Source organism: Nipponia nippon, unplaced genomic scaffold (assembly GCF_047370975.1).
Source record: "Nipponia nippon isolate SJK-2023a ecotype South Korea unplaced genomic scaffold, ASM4737097v1 scaffold_21, whole genome shotgun sequence".
Classification (NCBI taxonomy): domain Eukaryota; kingdom Metazoa; phylum Chordata; class Aves; order Pelecaniformes; family Threskiornithidae; genus Nipponia; species Nipponia nippon.
The window spans coordinates 3,336,104-3,352,221 of record NW_028262338.1 but is presented as its reverse complement, the minus strand read 5'-3'; the positions used below and the strand labels follow the sequence as shown (position 1 = coordinate 3,352,221).

At 36.8% G+C, this 16,118-nt stretch overlaps 1 protein-coding gene across 1 annotated transcript in view; it reads left to right on the top strand.

The window, feature by feature from the left end:
• Positions 1-16,118, top strand: part of RANBP17 (RAN binding protein 17) — a 163,292-nt gene that overhangs the window by 101,088 nt on the left and 46,086 nt on the right. The window contains exons 19-21 of the mRNA XM_087760196.1: positions 3,080-3,183; positions 9,406-9,494; positions 15,693-15,800. Coding sequence (XP_087616322.1) covers positions 3,080-3,183; positions 9,406-9,494; positions 15,693-15,800 — 301 coding nt within the window. The remainder of the gene's footprint in view (positions 1-3,079; positions 3,184-9,405; positions 9,495-15,692; positions 15,801-16,118) is intronic.

The window sequence follows — 16,118 nt, the reverse complement described above, 5'->3', positions numbered from 1 at the left end:
TCCAAGGTTCTTAGTCCAAGATTTCTAAAGTAAACTGAATATTTGCGTGAGGTATATAGTAACCAAAACTAATACAAGAACACCAGTAAAAGTTACATTTAAATAGAAGTTTTACTAGGATTAATAAATTTTAATCACTTTTTCTTCTGCGGTACCAAAAGGAGTAGATCTAAGCTGTAGAAAATACCTTCCGGAGCTATTCGGCATGATTGTCAGTGTCCTGTACTTACAGGTATATGCAGTCATGCTCGGTGCCAAACCTTTCCAAGTGAAGCAGGTTTAAAACACCATTGCTGTAAGCCACACACAGATCTACTATAACTTTTACAAGTGAGGCATCTCTTGCCTTTCAAAGGACATAATGAGGATGTGTATGTGTAGTTTGAATTATAGAAAATGAGCAATTTATCGTGGTAGGTTTGTTTAGGATATTTTCTTCCTTTCCTTATTAATATTGTACTGTTCATGGGATGTGAATGTGACTTGTACAGGAATGCAGAAGAAATGTATAGGTAGTAATTTGTGTTGCTTTTCTAAAAGTTGCAAATTACTTGATTACTAGGGCAATACTATGTAGGATCCTAATTGTATGTTATTTTTTGACTTCCTTCACTGAAATTTAAAACAGAAATAGCACATAAGATTTCCCTTTACCCCATTTCCAAAACTAGGTGGTTTGTCATTAAAGTGTTGGTCCCAATCAACAGTGGACCTTCGGTAGTTCTTTGGTCTTCTCAAGTTTTTCACGAAGTATGCTTGAGATTCTACCTTCAGGAAGGGTTCATCTTCCTGGATGTGAAGCTGGATGTGTACATAGTGTCTTCGTGGAGATTGCCTTCTAATGGCATGGAGCACTCTAGATGAGAGGGAGTGTTACTTTTGTTATGTCGTGGTAATTCAGGTTTCTTCTGAGAATGCTATAAATGGCAATCGAGCCCTGATCCTGCATAGAGCAGTATCCAGATGACTTCTGTTACTCTGTACGCTGGCATGGGACAATACCAGCACGGGACTCTTCCTAAATGATTGGTCTTTATTTATTAATTTTTTTGCTCTGAGGGAAACCTGATAAGCAACTAAAAGGCAAAAAGCATCAGGTATGCAATGCATATAGAACTAGTTACCTCCTAGGAGGGTAAGAGGAAGCTGCTGCTGGTCGAGCAAAGAGATTGAGAGCACAGAAACTACTGCTGTATTAGAATTGCCTGAGGAGCTGGAGTTGGCAAAGGAGGGGGATAGAAACGAAAAGCTGGATGAATAGCCTGGGGTTACTGTGAGTAATCGGAAGAGGACGCAGGGTCCAGAAACGACAAATAAAAAGACTGACTCCAGTTGAAAGGAGCAGAGAGAAGATGGCAGAGGAGACAGGCAAAGATGGATAGGATTGGATTTTCCCAAAGTCCGCCAGATCCTACTGCTGCCAGCATTAGCTTTGAAATCCCACACAAAGCGTCTCACCCTCTTCGGTCCTGCCGCAGGTGCGGGATGCAAGTCACAGATTTGGTCAGTTACTTTGCTAGTTTTAAGAAAGTTCTTGAGCGTAGATGGCGATTTGGAGGCTCCGTAACTGTGGCTGACCAGTGCAGTAGCAGTAAGTTGTTGAAAGTATTTCCTTTGCTTTAAAAAATAACCTGGAAAACTGGGCACGAGAGCCCTGCTGTTAAAGGGAAGCAGGTCAGGTCAGAAAGCCAAGTATTCAGAAGTGAGGAAATGCCATACTTGGGATTGCCTCTGCAACTTTCCTTTCCTCTCCATTGTAAATATTTACATTGTTACGAGGCAATTTTAATTGCAGGATCACAATTATTTCTCTCGGAGGATGTTTGCCTCTTTCAGTTCAGAAGATGTGTCATCCTAGCTTAATGAGAAGCTACTGAGTATTTTGATTTTTTTTTTTTTTTTCCCTGTGTTGTCATCTGGATTTATGTGTTAGTCCACACTTTGCTTTCTGTTGTGACTATTTTTTCTTCCTGGCCTTTTTTCTTCTTGGCCTTTTCTGTCATTCTCACAGTTGTACTGGGGTGAGTGATTTGGTCTTCGCCGTATCTCTAGAGGTAAGAGCCTGGAATTAGGCCCATTTTAGAGATGGGTATATGAAGTGTAGAAACTAAACTGTAACGCTTACACTAACTTTGCACAACCAGTTTGACATGCAAAAGACAACTCCTAACTTCAGTTGCAACTTAGTTTGCCAGACTTTGCCAATGAAGAGAGAAGAGAGAGAAGCCCTATAGCAAAGAGCTCTTTAAAGAACATAAATTAAATTCCTACTCTGAATTACTCTCGAGGGGAATCTGCATGCGAGAGGCAAGCTACCCTCATTAAGGGCCTAAAGATAAGTAGTGTGAGTACCAATCCTCACGCAAATTGCCATTTCTAAAAAGTTATTGTTTATAGCTACTCGTTCAGTGTCATGACAAAACAAAAACAATCCAGATTTCCAGGTTATCTTTCAGCTGTCTAACCAAGACAATCTGTTTTTCCCTACCTACAATATCTTGTTTCTTTTTCTCTAAATTCACACCTTCTGAAACAAATGAGGCAATAGCGTCACACGAATAACCCCAACACAGTCCAGATTTATTGCCATGGCAGTTTCATTCTATATACTAAATAGGTAGGAGGTATCAAAAACAGCATACGATCATAAAAGATTGTGATTTAAACATCGTACTACAAAGTACGTGTGTGAAAGGGTCTAATTTATTGTTGCACTTTTAAATTTAACATTTTCTAACTGTTGAGTCTTGACTTTCGTATGTGAATATTCTTCCAGGGTACTGAACAAATGCTGTCAGATTAACAGAGAAAACGGAAATAATGAAAAAGAGAAAGATGTGAAATGCAGAGACATGCCAGTCTCAGATACAAGTTGTTTGCAATCAACAATTTGTCGTCTTTGTTTATAGCTCGGTAAAAATATGTCAAACGTCAGGTTTTTGTTCCTGTAGGTCATATAAAAGTTCCCATGATGTCAGTGAGCTTTTTCTATAAAAGCCTAAGAGGCTGACCCTCCCGAACAACAGCGCGAATATGGTGTGGTGCTTTTGCTGTTTTGTTTTGGTTTCTTTTTCTGTAGGTGAAGACGAGGATGAGTTTGAGAATTTCATGCTCCCCCTCACAGTTTCGTTTGAAAGTGTGACTCAGATATTCAGCAGTAGTTTTGAACGAGAAGAAGCAAAGGTAGGTTTATTTCAATTATAGGGAAAGAAATTATTGATGGGAAAAACTAAGTGGGGCAAGCATTTAGCAAGAAGCTTGTCGTCACTTCTGTCTGTCTCTCTTGGCATGTATATACCTGTATACATATATATATGATTAGGAATGTAGTCAGTAGAGATACAAAGGCTATGAATGGCTATCCTAAATAAACTTTGTACAAAGATTTTATAAAGGCCTTGGGATTTTTCAGTGCTTTGCAGAGCAAGTGACCCCGTTTGATCCCCATTTATAATCAAAGGGACAAATTTGTCTTCAGTGATAGCTTATCTGTTTCATACGTAATATTCCCCTTTGCCATGAAAGTATCCTGTGTATATTAACATATTTATTTGGGGGTATGAGGAGACATGTTGTAACACACTTGATAAAACACTGCTGCTTTAAAGTATTTTTTCAAACAAGAATTTATTATATAAATCAAGACTTTATTAAATGGCTGGGCATATATGTATAAATAGGAACTGGTCTTGAAGTATTGCACCCTTAAACTGAACAAAGTGATTAGGATAACTGATAGCTAAATAAGGTTTTTATGTGCCTGTGGGAGCCATATTAGGATTGATTTGACAAGTCAGTTCAGCTGTGGCAACAGTCATAATATCTAACACAACATTATGTTTTATTAGTAAAATCCTTAAGTGTAGCAAGCTGTTTGTGTCAAAACAACAGTATATTTTAGGGAAGAAAAAGACTTGCTAGATAGAAGCTGCATCATCAGGAATGATAATATATTAGAGCACCATTGCATTAAAGAGATCCCCTTCTACCGTCACTGCATAAATAGTTAACAATGCACACTGGAGTGCTGGTTTCGGCTACACGGGGTAATTTTGAAGAAACCCGAACAGTAATTTTTAATTTGCTATTTTAACATACGATGGAAACTTAAATACTACATCGTCGTATTTATCCACTTCCTTTCATAAGAAAATAAACAGATATTCTAGAAATATTTAGTAAATAATTTGTCTGCAGTACATCTCTGACATTACCAGAAGAGGCACAGTTCACAATCATCACTTGAATTAAGCTAATATTTTTTTAAAAATAGTACTTAATGTTATTTTAACAATTACTTAATTCTAGTTTCCTCATTTGTTGTTGCTTTGTGTGTTTAATTTTAGTAACTTTTCATTCATTAAATACACAGAGTTCATCTGTCTCGGATTCATCTCTTATATTTTCAAGTTATAAATCCTGCAAATTAGAACAACGAGGTCATTTGATAGCATTACCCTTTCTGTAGGAGACTGTATTTATCTCATCTGAGGATTCAGTTTATTAAAATAATTTTGCCATTGTCCTGTCTGGTTTGCTTGAAACCATCTTAGTAGAGAAATTTTAATGGAGTGCCAGTGATATATTCCTAAACTAGCAAGTTCTTAACGACCCTGGAAAGTGACTGCTTGATTACACTTTAACGGTATTTGCAAATAAAATCACAAGTAATTAAGGGGAAATCTCCAGGCTTTTGAGCAAGTTTGATGCATGATAACTGCCTGATTCAGCTTCATCTAGAGTAATGCTGTGTAGACAAGAGCTACTGAGATCAATAGCAACATAATGATAGTGGCAGAATTAAGTGAGTAACCTGAGAACTGTGTCTTCAAAATGCATGCAGCTGCCACAAGCCAGGGCCACACAGTGCACTCGGTGCTTCCGTCCTAAATGTTCATCAAAAGACGCCCTGCAGGAAAATGGAGTTAGATGCTCTTTATTGCTGATCGTGTCTCTTGCCACATTTATCAGGGAAATTGGATTAGCAGTTGGCAGCTGCAGGTAGACAAGGTTCTGCAGTGATTAAATATGCAGCTTGGCTGCATTTGTTGTGACAGACCTTTAGTAAATTCTACTGTAAGCACCATCTGTCTAATTTGTATAAAGAAAACTTGGTGCTTTAAGCTACTGATAAAGAACTAAATCTGTTGCTTTATCATAAACAAAACTTTTGCTCTAAATTCTCTTAAACATAATTTATTAGGTTAAAGCTATTTTTCTATCATGATGAATAAATAATACATGCAAAAGTGCTTTCAGGTACTTCATTTTGCAAGTACTGAAAACAAAAACAGTTCAGTTCTTCAATAAAATGCTTAGTATTCCGATCCACAGGGAGATGACACTGTTAAAATATCACTATGAAAATGGTCCAGGACTGCCAAATTCATTTAATTTGTGGTTTTTACTAGGACTTTCTAACTCGCTAGGGTTTTTTTTAGTTTTTTAATATTTCTGAAATACACGATTGAAAAACAGTTACAACAAGGGAGCTCTTTCTTTTTAAAATACATTTGTAATTGTTGAATCTGCATGCAAAACATATGTTTAGGTTTCTTTTCCAGGGAGATCAAATATAATTGAAGATGGCTTAAGTAATTATGTGCTTTGCTTTCCTTTTTTTTGTCATCTTTTTTTTTTTTTTTGCTACTCCCTTCTTCACATTTTTATATTAATAGGAAAAATGTCCGGTATTAAAACAGTGGCTAATTTTCTCCTAAAGAATTTCAAGGTTTCTCTCGACCGTCCAGTTAAGTAATATATCGACTGGGTAGCCGGAATCTCAGTAGTACTTTGTTTATAGTTGTGACATCATCAGATTTGCTAGAAACGCATGAAAAAAAGGATCTGAGGAAAAAGCAGTTAAATAGCAACATGCTATCTTTAGCTGGTTTGTAGAAACTCCATGCTGTTAAATTATTTAAAATCCTTGATTTTCAGCTTGCACACATTAAAAGTTTTCACACTAAGTGCCAAATGTTGCAAACAGCACTTTAACAGAATGATTTTGCTTTGATCCCTGTAGCAGTTCCTGAATAATTTATCACAGGTTATTGCCTTAATTCTGGAGAGGGATAGAGCAATAAAGGCAGATGAAAACACTCCAGTTGAAACACCTTGGGGCCTGCTCATTCCTCTGACACGGCTCTTTTGTTGGAACTATTTAGAGGTTATTAAGACGTGTCTCCAGAATTAAGAGTATGCTGTAAGGATGAAGACAGCCATCTTAATTCTAAAGACAAAGCGCAATGACCCTTCACCTTTTTTTTTCCTTTGTTGTTATTATATAGTAGAATTATGAGGGTAATATTATAGCTGCACCCAGTAGTGCCACTATAGTTAAGGGTCTGTCAGACTTTCCATTACAAGCCCCGTTTTGGGGGTGGGTGGCGTGAGTAGTCTCGTCTGTTTTAAATTGCGTTAGTCAGACACTTGGCACGTGTTGGCAAGTCATAGGGGTTTTTCTGTGAATATTTAAATCTTCGGCTCCTTTTCTGTGAAAAATCCATTGAAAAATCTTCCTTGGGACTTTGAAACAAAATACTTGAATTTATTTTTAAAATTGCTTTGTTTTAATTAATCTTGAGTAAACCTATCACTGACATGCAGGGAAGAATATTGCAAAACCGAAATTCGAACAAAATCGTTTCATTAGCAAGAAAAGCAATGTATAAACCCACATACTACTGACAAGCTCCTCTTGCTGTGTTTCTTGTATTTACTGTTCTTCGCTCCTCATCTTACTCGTTTTGCAGTTGCTGGTGGTGTTATTAACTGTCGCTTTGCCCCAGAAATGGCTGGTGTTCAGCTGTGAATGAAGCGGTAGCTTCATGTCTTCTTCGAAATACTCTGTTAAGTTTGCCGGGCACTTCAAATCCCACAGGATGACAGACAAAAAGTAGATGTATAAGTGCATAATGTTGTTTGTCATTAATAAATTTTATGCATATAAGTGCTATTTGAAAACTCATAATGAACTAAAACTAGACTGTCTTGGGATTTTAGGGGTTGGGGGGGGGGTGGTTGTTACTAAATGTGACTTAAGCAAGCATGGAACCTAGGGTGATTTTTGCTCCTATTAGAGTTTAAAGTTATTTTTACCAGCGACTTAAACGGATCAGGATTTATCTCAGGATTCTGTAGGCTATTATATAGGCTGTTCAGACGTTGCCAACTGTAGGCAGTGTTATTTTATAAAGTTAAGTTCCGATGGATAATATCTAAACCACTGAGTTTGCTGGGATTTTACAGGACAAGAATATTATGGTGCCTTGTAGGTTGAGGTCATTTATTAAGAATAGTGTGGTTAATGCCATGGGCTTTTTAATAACAATACCTGAAATTAAAGAATAGAAAACCAAGAAATGTAGTTCATGTCGTAGTTGTTCTTCTTTCTTTAGAAGGTCAAATGGTGTCTGAAATTGCCTGGTGTTTGTGTAGCTTCCCAGAAATCTGGGACCCTAGTTTAAAGAAAGTTGCACATCTACAGTTTTTAAAGTCTCACAACCAAACTGTTTCGTAAATATATTTGCAAAAGAGTGTTTTCTTACAACCAGTTGTTGTTCTAAAGACAGAATAAGCATGGTAGAGGAATACGGGTTTGGCTGGTTGTCTTTTCCTACTCCGTGTTCTAGAGACCACAGTGAGATGGTGAGCTCTTTCTCTCCGAGCGCATCCTCAAAACAAAGGCAAGTTCATGTCTTGCCAGGGGCTGCAGCTCCCCTCCTGCCCTGCTCCAGCCTTTCCTTTGTGCAGCCTTGCTTGCCTCCTTTTTTGTGGCTAGAGTGGGCAAAGGAACCCAAATCAATCTGGAAGATTTCCACTTGCTTGTGTATGTTGTTGGATCTCTGTATCCCTTCAGAAACAAGTATAAAGTGCTGCTGCCGAGTTCTTTTAATTCTTTACGTTTCGGCCACCATGTCTGCTAAACAGTTGTTTTCTGCGTGGACAAAACAGCACACAAAGTATGAAAATACAGATGCATATAAAGTTACAATTTTATATTGCATCTTCTCAGTATTGAACACTTCCTCTCTAGTGATTTCAGAGTTCCATTAAAGTTAATGAGAGTTGAGACCTCTCAGCATCTTGCAAGTTCAGGCCATTTCAATGCACAACAGAAGGAAATGCAAATATTAAAATACTCCTAGCAACCTCACCAGTGTTTTGTAGAGAACTCAATTTATCCTTGGATAAATCTATCTGCGTGCCATCCAAGTCAGTTGGACTAATGGCTCTGTATATGAAAAGTAGAAATTAGCCCTTGTGTAAGATAACATTTAGCAGTTTAACAAGGCATCAGCCCTAATTTGCTCTTTGTGTGATCAATTAAAATTAATATGTGCATCTTACCTTTTGTATTTCTCAACACTGTAAATATTACAGTGTTAGCACCAAGGGGTACATTATTGAGAACTCTGGTTTTAAAGAGAGAATTCCTTACTGGGTTTTTTGCCATGCTTCTATGTTGGTTTTGGTTTGGTTTTGGTTTGGTTTTGTTTTTTACCAGACTCTGCAGTACTGTGGTCTTTTATTATAAAAAAAAAAAACACAACAAGTACAAACCCCACCTGCAACACATGGATAAATTTTATTAAAACTACTTAATTATCAAAAAGAATATTTATGTCTAAGTAAATTGAAAAGTTTGTTTATAGTGTTAAAATGTTTTTCATTCACTGGCGTTTTTTACTGATGTCTATTAATTATCCTGAAAACATCCCTTTAGTAGGGGCTAATTATCTATGCATAAAATGTTGTCTGCGTTTGTGCTGGAAGGACTCTGAAGCCACACTTCAGTCATTAAAGGGGAAAAAAATTCACCTAGAACTAATGTTAATACAGATAGATATTTGCATGGTCTTCTGTAAACAGAAAAGTCACTTTTTGAAGGAACCTAACTTGGAAAATTACTTTAAAAAAAAACCAAAACCAACCAAACAAAAAACCCCCAAAGATATGTTAAAATAACAGTACAATGAGAATCTCAGTGCAACCTTAATTGTAGTTTGTTACGAGTACCAGTCTTACACCTCATTCAAAATATTACAAGTTTAAATTAACGTTTTTATTGTTATTGTTACTTTAAATATATTAATACAGGAAGCACTTTTAAACTTTAGTACACGGTATTCCTATATTATGTTGTAATTTGCATTATTCATTAGGATAGCATATCGAATAATCAAAAGCATTTCCTGAGCATTTTGCTAGTGTTATCACTACAAAACTTGTGGAGATTTTGTCTGTTAAAAGAATCTGTGTGGTTTTTATAAAAAAAGATTTGAGCGAGACATTTAAACTAATGAATCAAAATCAGATATGTGGTCATTATTGGCTGATTATTACTCCATCTGCTCTGTGCTAACGTGAAAATCAATTACTGTGTCTCTTTCCCACTGACAGCGTATGTTGATCGGGCTGGCAAGGGATCTTCGAGGGATTGCCTTTGCACTAAACACAAAGACCAGCTACACCATGCTGTTCGACTGGATGTATCCTTATTACACTATGACAATACCAGCTCTGTGCACAGAGGGATACCAGGCCCCTTGCATTAGTTTAATAGTATGGCACAGTGGGGAAGAGGAAACAAAGCTAAATGAACTAATGTGTAATCAGCTAAAATTACAGCACAATGGCAACCATGCAGTTAACTGGGAAGGACCACAGAGAGGTCACTTTTTTGTTGTGTCACACTACTAATCTAGAAAACATATCCAAGTGGGTTTCTTCCCTTCATAAATCCGTAATGTTTTCATAAAAAAAAAAAAAGCTGCGTCTTTAACTCCAAACACAATGTACCTACATTTGGTTTAACATCAAAAGTGCTTAAAAAATACTATGCAAGTGCTATCTGGGGAGATTTCTCTCTCTGGTATGAATCATGTCTTTAATTTAGTCAGTTACTTTCTATTTATGTCAACTCTATTAATATCGCAACACCTGCAGTCGTCTTGATCCAGAAGAAAATGGACATCTGAAAACAAAATCAGAATCTTTAGATTGTAGTTTTCTTCAATAAGTAATGATAATGGAACTCTATTTGCTTTAAATATTGTATACATTTTTATGCCAACAAATGCAATAACACTCATGGGTATTTTCTTAATACTATAGAGAAATGTTTTGTATTTTTATAAATACATTAGCTGTAATTCTCTCTTCAGGCACACAGTCATATTAGTAACAAACTGATGAAACATATAGTGAAGTAACCATGAAAATATTTGTTTTATAATTTAGATCTCACAAAGCTATGGAAGTTAGTTATGTATTTGTTTATTTTATGGACAGAAAAAATAACATTCAAGTACAATCACATGCTTTACTAGTAATCAAGCTTTTAAAAATATTTTTAAGTAAATAATGAAACCCTACTGCTCGCTAATAATCTTCCCGGTTAAGAAAGAGGAATGCATCAATATAGAACTGCAACTAGGAAATTAGCCTGTAAGGACTGAAAGGCTGTGCAGCAGAGCCTGCTATGAGCTGAGAGACATCCGTGTGTGCTGGGTAGTGGGATCCCGATGACCATTCAGAGAAGCCCTATTTAAGACCTTCGCAAGCCTGCAGCGATTCTGTTTATGTTCAGGCTCAGCTTGCAGAAAGTAAGTCCAAAACATACAGTGATGTAATCTTTATTTCTCTTAAAATCAGTGGAAAGCATCCCTTAATTTCAGTTTTAGAGGACTGGAGAGAAAAAAAAAAAACCAACCCACACAACAAACTACTGAAGCCAGACTGCGAATTAGCATCTCATTTTCTAGTGGGCACCATTGGGTACATTTAACTTCATTAGTACTGTTTGTGCTTGCGTTACCCTAAAACTTAATAATAAAATCAGGAAGATGTGTAAAAGCAGATCAGTGCTGCTTCCATTTCAAATTCTTTTTACTTCATTTTTCCTAGTACAGCATGAGTATCATGCTCTTCTCCTGTGCAGAACTGCAAATCTCCAGTTGTAGGAGGAGGGATAACAGAGACTTACCTCCTCTCCGTTTGACAGAAATGGATTCATCCATGGAGGTGGTTTTTTTTATACAAGGATCCAGGATATGTAATCCTCAGGACCCTTTCCTGAATTTTTTTTTAAATTAATTTATTCCTTCCAGTTTGTGAATTAAGTTTATTTCGAAGAAATAAAAACAGCCTCCAACTTTTGGATTTCATTAATCTGTATTAACAATAAAAATAGACTGAAAGGTAGCTTTGTGTGGAATCCAAAGCTCAGGCCTTCTCAGTTTCTTTTCCCTTGCACAGGTTCAAATGTTTTTTTCCTTATCACCTTTGGCTGTAAAGGATAAGTGCATGCTTCTGTTCAGTGGATTTCACCTCATTTGGCTGAGTCCAGCTTCATCCAGGTATTGATCCAAAGCATTAGAGCAGGATAAGCTGCTATTATCGCAACTCTTATTTACTGTATATAAAGACAAAAAGGTAAATGGGAGGAGAAGGGAGGGTCAGATACCAATTTTATCATATGAAGTTTAAATAGCCTTTGATTAACATATTTCTTTTGTAGTTTCAAATATATCATCAGGAAATGGTTTTAATAGCAAAGAAAATCTGTTTTTTTCAAACAGATTTTATTCTGTTGTGTTTGAAACGCTAGTATTTCAATATTGAAAATGGCAAATACAGAATATTAGCCAAAACGAATCTGATCTACTTGCATTTGTTCAATAAATAAACAATACAAAGAGGCAAGGGATAAAAAGCTATGCTTTTAATATACTATGAGATGGTGTTTATTCTGTATTGAAGACTGTCTGAAACAGTCACTCATAAATCGTTGGTAGAATAATGTATTGATAAACTTTTCAAGTGATTGCAGGGAATATTTTGGGTCTGAGCCCTGTCCATAACAAAACGAATTACACTCGGTAATCTCTCACCTGAGAGATTCTTTTCCTTTTTTCTGATCGCAATGTTTAGGATTTAAGTTTTGTCCAGTAGGTGGCAAAGATGAGCAGAAATAATATCTTTTAAGTCCTTTTGGTCCGGGGAGGGAAGGGGGGAGGCACGGGGGACACCATTGTATCTTGTATTTTACCATTATGATTGAGTTATTAGGGTCATGGTTTAGAGGTGAATCGTCAGGTATGCTGAAGCTGCGCTAGATTGCCAAATAGGGCTGTTTTGTAGCAGGCTTGCTTATACTAATTGAGTTTCTCTAGCAAATCAGGCTCCTTGGAAAAAGGCCAAAGGCTTTTCATAATTGTATTGACAAGAAAATGAATATGATAAATGGTGTTCATTCAGCTGAGACAAGATTTATAGTTTTCCTCTGGCAAGGGATGAAGAGAAAATACTTATAATAATAGTAAAATTTGTTTTAAAGTTGTACTAGGTGATCTCTCAAAAGACTTCATTAAAATATTTCCAAATATTTTAAGCAGCTTCAGGTGTTAAGTATAGCATCTTCCCAAAGTATCCGGTAATGAAAGATGAAGAAAAACATCACACAAACAAACAAACAGAACAAAACAAAAAACCCCAAACCCTGGATATGAAAGTCATTTATTCTTCCTGAAATATTGATATGTCAAGCTGTCAATGACGATTCCAGTACCACAGCTTTGGAAAGTTTATTTGTCTTTTGTATTCATAACATGTGGTCTCTGTAATTTGTAGGTTAGTCCTGAACATGCAGGTGTGGCCTGAAAAAACCTGTATACCGATTTGAGTAGAATCAAAACCCGTTTTTCTTAACAGTGATGTTTCTCCTTATGTATTTCATTCTGCTGTTTACTTCAAGACTGCCTGGATAAGATGTTGAATGTTTAATCTGTTTTCTTCCATGCTAATATCAGACTGTAGTCTAAGGTCCTTGGTCTCGCAGTCAGATACGGCCATGGAGATTCAATTGTGAGTTGAGGGTAATATCCACTTTTTTGTTACTTTCATTTAGTGTTTCTTACAGTTAGGTGATAACCCATAGGCAATTCTTCCCGTGTTCCTCCCAGTTGATTCTCAGTATTTAATGACTTCTGTTGTCTGTAAAAGCAAAAGGTTGCAAAAGAAAATGGGTTGCAAGAATTAAATTATTAGGTTGACTCAGTGTTGCGGTCAGCTAGGTAGCACACGATGTATATGCGTGAGTGCGTGAAATTGCCTATATAAAAATACCTATGTGTGTAGATACATAGACACTAGGCTTATAGAAAAGGGATCTGCCATTGAGATATTTTATCTAGGGGTCATTTAAAAGTTCCAGTTGACCTAGATATTCGGATGTCTGATCGTATGCTGCTTCAGATGTAGATCACTAGAACAAGCAAAACAATCTTTTCACCAAACTACCATCGTTAGATATTTATCCAAATTCATATTGTATTTCTTAACAAAATAAAACCACGTGCAGCAATAAGATGGCTTGTTCAAAATGATTCCCATTTTGAAGAACTAAATTTTTAAGTTTATATGTTTTAAGGATTCAGGATTAGGTACAAACTTGAAAGAGCCCAACAAAGAGCTGTAGGGATTGAAGGTTCCTAATCACAAGAGAAGAGGAGAACACAGTTTCTTATGAAGCAAGGCTGCCTGATTGGTAATCTGTTTGTAATAGCTGTTATTGCCAGTTGCATTGATTCAAATTTCAGTATCATTTTTTGCAGTTTGAATTCCTTTGAGCTTGAACTGACTGGTCGGGTTATGTTCATTAATTAGCCAGATTCCTCGAAGCTTGTGGTTAAAAACACTTAAAAATAATATTCTGTTTAAAACCGATTCATTCCATTTTATTGGATTTATTAAAAAAATAATAAATTGCCGAAGCCTTTCTGTTGACCCTAGCTTTTATAAAATTTGGCTATAGTGTCTCCAGTCTTTCCTTGTCAACGAACGTGGACTCAGTGCTTAAGTTTTTGAATTAAGATAGCTAATCGTATTGGATATACTGCTGACTTACATTTCGGTTGTACGGTTTCGCCGTCAAGTTACTCTCTTTGCCATGAAAACTGAAAAGGCGAATTGCTTTCTACCCCGCAAAGTTCCACAGTGGGGCTTTGGAGCATCGCACCATCTCCCTTTTGTGTACATGAGGCCCCTAGGAAGGCTAAGGAAGAGGCATGACCTCGGAGAATTAATAGCACGGTTCAGTTCCGTACCTTACGTGGCGTCTGCTGCATTTTGAGTATATTGACCATCCTCTGTTGAGGGTGAGCTGGACTGGAAGTCCACTTCAGAAAAAATGGAACTGGCATTAGCGAATCATCTATGCCCTTTGACGATATTGTAGGCAAGTAGGATTTGAATTTAAATTCCAGTTTATTACTGGGTAACTCTCCATGGTATGTTTAACTCTAGTTTGTCTGATTCAAAATGTAAAGAACCCCATAAAGGAGAGAGAAACAAGGTCTAAAAGTGTATTTCACATGTCGGCCTGTTCTGCTATATATAGTTTATGCCTGCAGTGCCTCAAGCAGCTGGCAGCAAAAATGCACAAGTCTTTAGATGCCTCAGACAGACAGCAGTGCCTTCCATCTGTCTACACAGCACTGTCATTCATCAGCAGTGCTATGTCTGACGGCTTTAGCCTCCACCAGAAGAGCTATAGCGAACTGAGACATGACCGTGTCTACGTATCCTAGAAGCATGTAAACCTTTATGTATTTTAGACTTTTATTTCACAATCCCATGTTGAGTGCTTCGCCTGTATTCCACTTTCTAAGATTCACAATAGTGCCTTTATTGTCTGAATAGGCAATAGGATTTTCCTAAGAATAGTCACTATTTCTCGTGTGGTTAAATAAAGCAGAATTACATGACATGAAACAAAGTTAAAAATAAAAAGAAGTTTATTATTAAACAAAACCATTGACGAGATTAGCTAGATCATGTTTTAATAGCAAATTGTATAGTTAAAATCTCTTGGTTCAATATAAAAAACCTGTTTAATTCTTTGCCAGTCAGGCTGTGCTACCTCATTTCCATTTACCAGTCTGCATTCGTATCCAAATAAACTTTCTTCCAGCATGTTGGGAAAACTAGGGGTCAGCTTTGTATCACATCGTTACATGAAATCTTTTGATACAGTCAGAAACTCATAAGATCTTTTTAAGTTACATTGCAGAGTCTACTAAACTTATTTTTTTCTGTATTGCATTCTTTTAAATCCTGCTTGAAAAGAACGGATATCTCTTGGGCGCTGATGCGCAAAGAGCTCTCCTGAAAGAGTTCTTAGAAATCTGACTTTGCTGGTCTCCCCCACACGGTTTGGCTGAATTCTCTTCTTGAATGCTCTGGAAACAACTTCGTACAATCAAATTGTTCCCAACCATTTACATATCAAATATAATATATATGAGGTGGCACTGAAATTTGGGGCCTAGGATTTGCTAACATGTAAATTTGTGGTGTTTTTAAATTAAATTGCCATTTGTGACTTACGCCATTCATTAAAAATCCAACCTCATTTTATATACGTACTTCTAGGTTAGCTTCACATAGACAAACTGCTTTCCGTTTCCTTCATTACAGCTCTGGTACGTTAGCTGTTTCCCACTTAACTATGAATGTTTCCAAAGCGTTTAGTCTTCTGAGCAGAGACTTGCTTAAATTGATAGGTTCTGGCAGTCCCTCTGTCAGAATGAGCTGCCGAGGTCTATATCTGGCCCACCCAGTATTAGGGGAAGTTGTTTCGCAAGATGTTATTTTATCAGTATACTCTTTAACTGAGTTTGGTGAAGATACCCTGCGTACATATCTGTTCTGCAAAGAGCTATTGAACTGTGGTACCGTGAACCTGCGTGTACAACCCCTATCTTGAAGCTGATGGCAGAATTCATGCAAAACAGGTAAGAAACCTGTGAAAATTAGATAGGTGATGAATACTGCAATGGTATGCATTCTCTGTTCCATCTTTCTATGCTTTGCTTATCCTCGTGATGTCTGACTTTGACTTTAAAGCTGCTAGTTTTGTACTTTGGAACAAAATTCGCAAGCAGAACTCAGCTTTCAGTGTCGTCGTATTGTTTTACCAAAACGGTAGATGTTACAAAATCATCTGGTTAGGATTAATTGCAGGAATATATATGAGAGACTACTGTGATTTTATATTCAATGTTAGTGGAAGTGTACGCTTTAACCAGGGATAAATACTGACTCTATAATTA